General features: G+C 44.0%; 1 protein-coding gene across 1 annotated transcript in view; it reads left to right on the forward strand.

Annotated features, from left to right (window-relative positions):
- Positions 1-8,197, forward strand: part of LOC112140663 (oocyte zinc finger protein XlCOF8.4-like) — a gene marked incomplete at its 3' end in the record, with an annotated part of 16,249 nt that extends 8,052 nt beyond the window's left edge. Inside the window, 1 exon segment of the mRNA XM_024263669.2 lies at positions 7,355-8,197. Within this exon segment, the coding sequence (XP_024119437.2) occupies positions 7,355-8,197 (843 nt within the window).
- Between the last annotated feature and the right edge of the window lie 2,255 nt (positions 8,198-10,452).

A 10,452-nucleotide genomic window follows, 5' to 3' on the forward strand; every position in this document is an offset into this window, starting at 1 on the left:
TTCTGTTGTGTCCTTTTGTCATCATTCGGGGCCTCCGTGCCCCCCCTCTCAGTCTGGGCTCCTAGAATCAGCCGCTCCGTAAGAAGACGAAGAAGCGCTGCTCTTCTGGGGGTTTCTCCCGTGTTCATTTAAAACGAAAGTTTATCGCAATAGACTCATTTAACTATCGAAAAAAAGTAATATCGCAATAACGATAATTATTGTTTTATCGCCCAGGCCTAGATAAAACATGTATTAAGTAGGGCTGTCAGATTTGTCGCGTTAAAAACGCATTAATCTGACACGTGCTTGACGCCGACAATTTTTTTGACGCATTAATCGCGGGCTTTCTCACACGTGCCTTTCCATACCGCGCGCACGGGCGTCCCGCACTCCATCTCACCGGCTGCTCTCAATATATCACGGGCGGGTCTCCAACCACCGAGCTGCGAGCTAAAACAAAAGTTCATTGGAAATGATAAATCTCTATTTCATTTATTACTGTAGTTCAGCAGAGGAGGAAAAGATTTGGTCCTGACAAAAAAATGAACATGAAAGTGTTATGGAAATTTTATTTTTGATGTTTTTTATTTTATTTTACTGAAAGTTCATTAAAGTTTTGAATTTAAAATGCCCTTTACTTGCACTTGGGTTTTTGTCAGGCATTTTATGTTACAGCCTTTTATTGCTAAGAAAGTTTATCTCAATACAATGTTACAAAATAAAGTATTTCTGATGAAAACTAATAATTTTGTCGTTCTTGTTTTCATAATTAATGTAGAACTGCTAAATTCCATGAACCACACATTTTTTTTCCTTAAAAAAAGGCCACATGCAAATTTGCGATTAATCGCGAGTTAACTCAGGACGATGCGATTATCGCGATTAAAAATTTTAATCGCCTGACAGCTCTAGTATTAAGTATTTCAAAACCTATAGTATACAAATATTACTACACATTAACAAATCCCTGAGGAGTCCCATATAAACAATGCTTTGAGACATTACATATTTAAAAAAGGAGGTGTTTGTGTATATTAAAAAATAGAGGAAAGCAGCATGTGAGAATGTAATGCACTACTTTCACTTTTTTACTGTGCCCCCTGCTGCAATAAAAGCCCCATTCACTGGTTACAAACAGAACAGTGGCTTTTTCCTGCAGGTGTTCAATGAGTCCTTCCAACCTACACTTACTTCACACGCACAGACCACATATTTTTCAGTTTGGCGGACTTCCCATAAATATATGTTTTCTCTTTAATGTTGTGGTTATTATGCTGTTTTTTTTTAATTTTGTTTTGTTTTTTGTTTTGTTTTTTGTTGCCGTTTTTGTGATTTTAGGTTAGACTTAAATCTCTCTCCCCTCCTTGAACCGCCACCTTAACGTGGTGGAGGGGTTTGAGTGCTTGAGTGATCTCAGGAGCTATGCTGTCGGGGGCTTTTGCCCCTGGTAGGGTCTCCCATGGCAGACAGGTCCTGAGTGACGAGCCAGACAAAGAGCGGTTCAGAACCCCTTTATGAGTTATGACATGAGAGATTCCGCTACGTCACCCCGATTGTCGTCACTGGGGCCCCACCCTGGAGCCAGGCCTGGGGCTCAGAGGCGAGCGCCTGGTGGCCGGGGCTCCTCCCACGGGCCCCGGTTGGGTCTAACCCGAAGGAGCGACGTGGGATTCCTCCCCAGTGGGCCCACCACCTGCAGGGGAGCTCTGAAGGGGCCGGTGCATTGTGGTTTGGGTGGCAGTCGAAGGCGAGTGCCTCGGCGGCCCAAACCCCGGTCATGGAATTTGGCTTTTGGGACATGGAACGTTACCTCTCTGGGAGGGAAGGAGCCTGAGCTGGTGCGAGAGGTTGAGAGATACCGACTAGATATAGTTGGGCTCACCTCTACGCACAGCCTGGGCTCTGAAACTCAGTCCCTCGAGAGAGGCTGGACTCTCTACCACTCTGGAGTTGCCCATGGTGAGAGGCGACGGGCTGGGGTGGGCTTACTTGTGAGCCCCCAGCTCAGCCGCCAAGTGTTGGAGTTCGTACCGGTGGACGAGAGGGTCGTGTCCCTTCGCCTTCGGGTGGGGGACAGGTCTCTGACTGTAGTTTCGGCTTACGGGCCGAACAGCAGTTCGGAGTACCCGGCCTTCTTGGTGTCTCTTGAAGGGGTACTGGAAAGTGCCCCAACAGGGGACTCCGTCGTCCTCCTGGGGGACTTCAATGCCCACGTGGGTAATGACAGTGGCACCTGGAGGGGCGTGATTGGTAGGAATGGCCTCCCTGACCTGAACCCGAGCGGTGTTTTGTTGTTGGACTTCTGTGCACGTCATAGTTTGTCCATAACGAACACCATGTTCGAACACAAAGGTGTCCATCAGTACACCTGGCATCAGGACACCCTAGGTAGGAGATCGATGATCGACTTTGTAGTCGTTTCAGGCGATCTCCGGCCGTGTGTTTTGGACACTCGGGTAAAGAGAGGGGCAGAGCTGTCCACTGATCACTACCTGGTGGTGAGTTGGATTCGCTGGCGGGGGAGGAGGCCGGAAAGACTTGGCAGACCCAAACGTACTGTGAGGGTCTGCTGGGAACGTCTGGCTGAGCCCTCAGTCAGGGAGGTCTTTAACTCCCACATCCGGGAAAACTTCAAGCAGGTACCGAGGGAGGTTGGTGACATAGAGTCCGAGTGGACCATGTTCTCCACCTCTATTGTCTCTGCTGCTTTCCGGAGCTGCGGTCGCAAGGTCTCTGGTGCCTGTCGTGGCGGCAACCCCCGAACCCGGTGGTGGACACCGCAAGTAAGGGATGCCGTCAAGCTGAAGAAGGAGTCCTATCAGGCCTGGCTGGCTTGTGGGACTCCAGAGGCAGCTGACAGGTACCGGCAGTTTAAGCGAGCTGCGGCCCGGGCTGTGTTGGAGGCAAAAACTCGGTCCTGGGAGGAGTTTGGTGAGGCCATGGAGAAGGACTATCGGTTGGCCTCAAAGAGATTCTGGCAAACCATCCGGCGTCTCAGGAGGGGAAAGCAGTTTTCTGCAGGCACCGTTTTCGGTGCAGGTGGGGATCTGTTGACCTCAACTGGGGACATTGTCGGGCGGTGGAAGGAATACTTTGAGGATCTCCTCAACCCTGCTGACACGCCTTCCGTTGAGGAAGCAGAGGCTGAGGACATTGGGGTGGAACTGTCCATCACCCAAGCTGAGGTCACTGAGGTAGTCAAAGAGCTCCTCGGTGGCAAGGCTCCGGGGGTGGATGAGGTTCGCCCTGAGTACCTCAAGTCTCTGGATGTTGTAGGAGTGTCTTGGCTGACACGTCTCTGCAGCATTGCGTGGCAGACAGGAACCGTACCACTGGACTGGCAGACTGGGGTGGTGGTTCCCCTTTTCAAGAAGGGGGACCGGAGGGTGTGTTCCAACTACCGGGGAATCACACTCCTCAGCCTTCCTGGGAAAGTCTATGCCAGGGTACTGGAGAGGAGAGTCCGTCCGATAGTCGAACCTCAGATTCAAGAACAACAGTGCGGTTTCCGTCCTGGTCGTGGAACAGTGGACCAGCTCTACACCCTCTTCAGGGTGCTGGAGGGTTCGTGGGAGTTCGCTCATCCAGTCCATATGTGTTTTGTGGATTTGGAGAAGGCGTTCGACCGCGTTCCCCGTGGTGTCCTGTGGAGTGTGCTCTGGGAGTATGGGGTCCGGGGAGCCTTACTCAGGGCTGTCCGGTCTCTGTACGACCGGAGCAGGAGCTTGGTTCGCATGGCCGGCAGTAAGTTAGACCTGTTCCGGGCGCATGTTGGACTCCAGCAGGGCTGCCCTTTATCACCGGTTCTGTTCATAGTCTTTATGGACAGAATTTCTAGGCGCAACCATGGGCCGGAGGTGATCTGGTTTGGGGACCACAGGATTTTCTCTCTGCTCTTTGCAGATGATGTTGTTCTGTTGGCTCCATCGAACCGGGACCTCCAACATGCATTGGAGCGGTTTGCAACCGAGTGTGAAGCGGCTGGGATGAGGGTCAGCACTTTTAAATCTGAGGTTCTCGACCGGAGAAAGGTAGTTTGCCCTCTCTCGGTGGGTGGAGTGCTCCTGCCTCAGGTGGAGGAGTTTAAATATCTTGGGGTCTTGATCACGAGTGATGGAAGATCGGAACGTGAGATCGACAGGCGGATTGGTGCTGCGTCTGCTATTATGCGGTCGCTGTACCAGTCCGTTGTGGTGAAAAGAGAGCTGAGCCAGAAAGCAAAGCTCTCAATTTTCCGGTCGATCTCCGTTCCAGTACTCACCTATGGTCATGAGCTCTGGGTCGTGACCGAAAGAATGAGATCCCGACTACAAGCGGCTGAAATGAGTTTTCTCTGGAGGGTGGCTGGGCGCTCCCTTAGAGATAGGGTGAGAAGCTCGGTCACCCGGAGAGAGCTCGGAGTAGAGCCGCTTCTCCTCCGCATCGAGAGGAGCCAGTTGAGGTGGCTCGGGCATCTGGTCTGGAGGCCTCCTGGACGCCTCCCTGGTGAGGTGTTCCCGGCATGTCCCACTGGGCGGAGGCCCCGCGGAAGACCCAGGACACGCTGGAGAGACTATGTTTCTCGGCTGGCCTGGGAACGCCTCGGGGTCCCCCCAGAGGAGCTGGAGGAAGTGGCCGGGGAGAGGGAAGTCTGGGCATCTTTGCTCAGACTGCTGCCCCTGCGACCCGGTCCCGGATGAAGCGGAAGAAGATGGATGGATGGTAACTTAATCTATCAGATGTAATCCTACACTGGTCAATTTAGCTCTGGAGTTTTAGACGAGCTCACCACTTCCCTCCTGGGACTCGTAAATAGTTTTTTACATCATTCCATAACTCCGCAGCAGATTCGACATACAGCCTAGCATTATCACTGGTAATGCTATATACTGCATCTAGTTCTTGAATTAGAAATATCTAGATTTTAGCAGTTTTGGTCAAAGAATTAGACTGTATTGTATTACCAAAAAGGTGGTTGAATCCTTTATGTATCTATTTGTTGACCATGTATCCAGATGCGTATCAAATCATGTCCTTTCCCCAAATAGCAGCGTAACATAATCGTGCTGTAATATGATTATTTGTGTGATTAATTAATTTTGACCTGCAATTAATTAATCTGATTAATCAATTTCAATCACAATGAATTTAACCCAATATTTGCTGTTAAAAGGTTCATTTTGAACAAAAAAACAAAAAAAGAAGAACATGAGGTTCAGAGTACTCAGTGTGTCAATTGTTTTAAATTTGTAGTTTTAAAGAGATTGAGTTTGTTTTGTATGAAATTCCTATCGTGATCTGGAAATAAACAGAACGAGGCTCTAGCTGGCTAGCTGCCTTAGCTTGTATTGAGAGGACGGTGTTGTTGTGTTTGGATGTTTGTGAGGTTTCTAAAGAGGCATAGTGATATAGGCTCCCACGATAAGTTGTGACTATTAAAATGGTCAACGACTACTATGCTAGTCAACACACCGTTTTTTGTTTGTTTGTTGTTTTCTTGTTTTTGTCACAGAACAGGCAGACAGCTGGTTCCATGTGCAGCAGGTTTATTATAGGAGCTAAAAGTCCACAAAGCTAAAGCAGGGTCAGACAGGCAGAGGTCATACACGAGCAGGGGATCATTCGAGAAGAGAGAGAGAGTAGTCAGAGTCCAGGCGTGGTTCAGGGCAGGCGGCAGGCAATCAGAGGGTCAGAGACGGAAGATCAGGTCCAGGTATGATCGCTCAACACTGCTGGCAGGGTGGCACAAACAAATACTTCGCAGTGAGTGTGGCTCTGTGTGCTGCTTATGAAGAAGGTGGGTGATTGTCTGATGCGAGACAGCTGAGCAGGAACCAGGAACTGTGGACTGGGGCTTCTGGGAGATGAAGTGCAGATGAGGCTCAGGAGAGTTTTAGAATTCAGGTGATGGCTCCCTCTGGTGGTCTGAGGGAAAAACAGACTGATTCATGACAGTTTTTGTCTCAAAAATGCGGTGTGCGGTTTCTAATGCCGGGTCTGCGATTCTTTGTAACACACATGCGCTGTAGTGCTAATCTGGTCAGCAGTGGTGTCACAGGAAGTTCCGGGAAGGCTAAGATACCATAACAACATATCAACGGAGCTTGAAAGTGTGGGAAAACTGAAAAAAGAAAAGAAAAAAATGTCCAATGCAATATTTGCAAGGCAGAACATTAAAGAGGTAACACAGATTTATGGGTGGTCTGCTAAACTGAGAAATGTGATGCAATTTCAGTCTGCACATGTGCAGTAGGTGTAGATAGGAAGGATTTATAGAACACCTACAGGAGAAAGCCACTGCTCTGATGAAACCAATGATTGGGCTTTTATTGCAGTGGGGGGCACAGTGAAAAAAATAAAACCACTGTACATTCCAAAATCCCTTGCTTTTCTCCCATTTTTAAAAATATACAGTATTCAGCATATATGAGTACACCCCTCTACATTTTCCAGTGAGCCTTTAGTGTCCTTACAGAATCAACCTTTTGTATGAGATACATGAAAATTTTATGTTTTGGTGTTCAACAAGTGTGCAACAAAACTCATCCTTGTGGAAAGTTTGGAAATTGTTCTTTTGCTCATTAAGCTACAGATTAAATAAAATTTTAAAAGAGGGTGTTCTCATTTATGCTGAACACTGTATCCCCTACCACCTTTTTTTTCCTTTTTAAAAACACAATGTCTCTAAGCACTTTGTTATGGGTATCCTCAGGTTTTTTATGTATGGGAATATCTTGAGGTCACAGATGTCATTAATGTTTTGCTTTTATAAATAGGCCTCAGTGACGAAATATTTTGAGTGTGTTTATATGTATCTATAAGTTTTGAAATACTTAATATTTGTTTTATTAAATATATGTTTAAAAGCTTTAAATGAAAATTCAAATGCTTTTATTTAATTTTTCTGTACTTGATTGAAATTGCCTCATTTGATTTAAGTCTTGTTTTAATTCCAGAAACAAATGAAGGAGAAAAGCTCCATGATTCATCAAAGACCTATTAAAATATTGTCTTTATTTTTAGTTGGCGTAGAGCTTAAACAATTCAAATTTAAAGTTAATGATCGTTAAGACAAGTGTCTTACATCCAGACAACACAGAAACTGATAAGTCGACTCATTGAAAAAAAATTAATCAGAGATTAGCCAACTATTAAAATAATTATTTAAGGCAGCCCCATTTGTTTTGTGAAGAACTGTCAACCTGTCCAGGGTGTACCCTGTCTTTGTCCAACAGTAGCCAGTTTGAGTTCTGGGAGTCACATGACCCCGAACTGGATAATGCAGGTTAAGAAGATGGATGGATGGATGGAAGGAAGGAACGAACGAATGCTACGTGCTTAATAATACGGAGTTTTAAAAAAAGGACTCATTCTTGTGTTTGTGTCCCTGCAGTCCTCCCCGACCATTGGGTGACTGAAGAGGAAGATCTCAGCAACCAGCAGAGGAACTTCAGAGAGGAACAAGAGGATATAGAACCTCCACAGACTAAAGAGGAACTGAACAAATCAGAACCTCAACAGATTGAAATGAAACAGGAGAAAACAGAACCTTCACAGATTAAAGAGGAAATGAAGGAACCAGAACATCCACAGGTTGAAATTAAACAGGAGGAAACAGAAACTCCTGAGATTAAAGAGGAGCAGGAGGAACCAGAAGCTCCTGAGATTAAAGGGGAACAGGAGGAACCAGAACCTCCTGAGATTAAAGAGGAACAGGAGGAATCAGAACTTCCATGGGTTAAAGAGGAGCAAGAACACATCTGCATCAGTCAGGATGAAGAGCAGCTTGATCTAAAGCAGGAGATTGATACCTTGATGGAGATTCCTTCATATGAGGAAAATGATCACAGTGAAACAGATCTAAACAATCAGAAGAGGTTCAGTGTAACTGAGAGTCAGGATGAAGAAGGAAACCAACATGAAGAATCATCATCAACTACAGATGAAGAGACAGACCAACAGATCAGAGATCAGAGGAAGAAAAGAGACAGAAGTCATGTCCAAAGAGTGGACAGCTCTCACATGTCAGCAAGTTCATGTGACTCTGATGTTAGAAAAAAATCCAAGAAAGAAACTTCAGTTGAGAAGCTCAAACAATCTCCAAAAGAAAAGAGACTTTCCTCTGTTAAGTCTGGTAAAAGAAAAATAATTGCACACAATGCGTCTCCCCACATGAGAGCTGAGTCTGATGGAAGACCTTACGTCTGCAAAGAATGTGGTAAATGTTTTGGTTACTTGTCTCGGTTCACAAGTCACATGAGAGCTCACACAAGAGAGAAGCCTTTTTGCTGTCAAGAATGTTATAAAAGTTTTAGTCAGATATCTAGTCTTAAAAGACACATAAGAACTCATACAGGAGAGAAGCCTTTTTGCTGTCAAGAATGTGATAAAAGTTTTAGTGACCTATCTGTTTTCAGAAGACATGTGAAAACTCATACAGGAGAAAAGCCTTTTTGTTGTCAAGAATGTGATAAAAGTTTTAGTGACCTATCTGGTTTCAGAAGACACATGAGAACTCACACAGGTGAGAAGCCTTTTTCTTGCCAAGAATGTGATAAAAGTTTTCGTCAAATATCTAATCTCAATACACACATGAGAACTCACACAGGAGAGAAGCCTTTTTATTGTCAAGAATGTGATAAAAGTTTTAGTCAGGTATCTAATCTCTATACACACATGAGAAGTCATACAGGAGAGAAGCCCTTTTGTTGTCAAGACTGTGATAAAAGTTTTAGTGACCTATCTGCTTTCAGAAGACATGTGAGAATCCATACCGGAGAGAAGCCTTTTTGTTGTCAAAAATGTAATAAAAGTTTTAGTCAGACATCTGATCTTAAAAGACACCTAAGAACTCACGCAGGAGAGAAGTCTTTTTAAGAATGTGATAAAAGTTTTAGTAACTGATGTGGTTTAGAATGCACATAAGAATTCATACTGGAGAGAAGCCTTTTTGTTGTCAAAAATGTGATAAAAGTTTTACCTAAGTATCCAACCTCCAAATCGCATAAGAACTCAAACAGGACAGAAACCTTTTTATTATCAAGTATGTGATGCAAGTTTTTGTCGAATATCTAATATCAATACACAGATGAGAACTGATACAGGAGAGAACATTTTTTATTGTAAAGAATGTGATAAAAGCTTTAGGCATGCTTTTAGCCTCAAAACACAATTGATAATTAAAACAAAAGAGAAGCCTTTTCTTGAAAAGAAATAACAGTTCAGTCAAAATTTGATGCTGTAATTAAATTGAAGGGAGGCAGTTTTTTGAAGTCCGATATCTGTAGTGAGAAGTTCTTGTTTTCAAATTATTTGTGTGATATAAAAATTAAATTTTATGAGACAAATTATTAGAGTTTCATTGTTCATAAGGTACAATCCTCAAAATTAATTATATGTAAGATTAAAACTTCTATATCTATATAATGATTCTTTCCTATATGAGCTTTACTTTTATTGATTGACAATAAATATTGAACTTTTACATGATATTCATTTTTTAGGTGTATCATAACAGTTAAATCTTCAGCTCTTGAATGTTTTTAACAGGTTTAAAGGTACCATCACTTTTTGTACTGACATTGTTTACGAAAGTGAGTTTTAAGGAAACAATTAACTAGGGCTGCCACCAACGATTATTTCAATAGTGACTAATCTCTGATTATTTTTTTCGATTAGTCGACTAATCGGTTCGTGCGGCGACTGGATGTAAAACACTCATCTTAACCATCATTATCTTTGAACTTGAAATCTTTAAGCTATATTCTAACTAAAATAAAGACAATAGTTTATTAATCTTTTAATGAATCATGCAGCTTTTCTCTTTCATTTGTTTCTGGCATTAAAACAAGACTTAAAGGACTTGTAATGGGGTTGCAGGTCTTTTTCAGTGTTAACTGTATTTCGCCTTATATTTACAATTTCCAATTGTTTTGGCGTGTTTTGAGCAAGAAATTTTGAAATAAAACAGCATTTTTGCGGCCAAATTTTGCAAACCTGTCTCTTCCGGGTAAAAAGCTCTGTTTTGGTCATGTGGTGCGTGTGACGTCACAGGGTCAACATAGGTCAACTTCTCCTTTGCGTGTCGGAGCTAGCGATAGCGGCGATATTTCCAGGTCCACAATTCTGTCTTCAGACTCAGATTGTGGAAACATTTGTTCTGAAAGTGACGCTGATTCAGAGGCGCCGGGTGTTTGTGGTTTGAGGACTGTAAAGCCCTATCAATTTGAGCCGGCAGCACGTAAAGTAAGAGCTCACAATCTGGCAATGACACTGACAGTGACGCTGAGAATGCCCATGAAAACGAAAGCTGTCAGTTTATCAGAGCCATGCTCGAAGCTGGAAGACATGGAGCATCTCGTGAAGCTTTGTTTACAGATCTGAACCTTTTGGGGACTCTAAATCAAATCATCAATGACGCTGACTATCAGGGTCGGTAATGCAGAGTTTCATATGCAAAATAAAGAGCTTAGAGATATGTTTGCAGGACCG

The sequence above is a fragment of the Oryzias melastigma genome, unplaced genomic scaffold (assembly GCF_002922805.2).
Source record: "Oryzias melastigma strain HK-1 unplaced genomic scaffold, ASM292280v2 sc00322, whole genome shotgun sequence".
In the NCBI taxonomy this organism is placed as follows: Eukaryota; Metazoa; Chordata; class Actinopteri; order Beloniformes; family Adrianichthyidae; genus Oryzias; species Oryzias melastigma.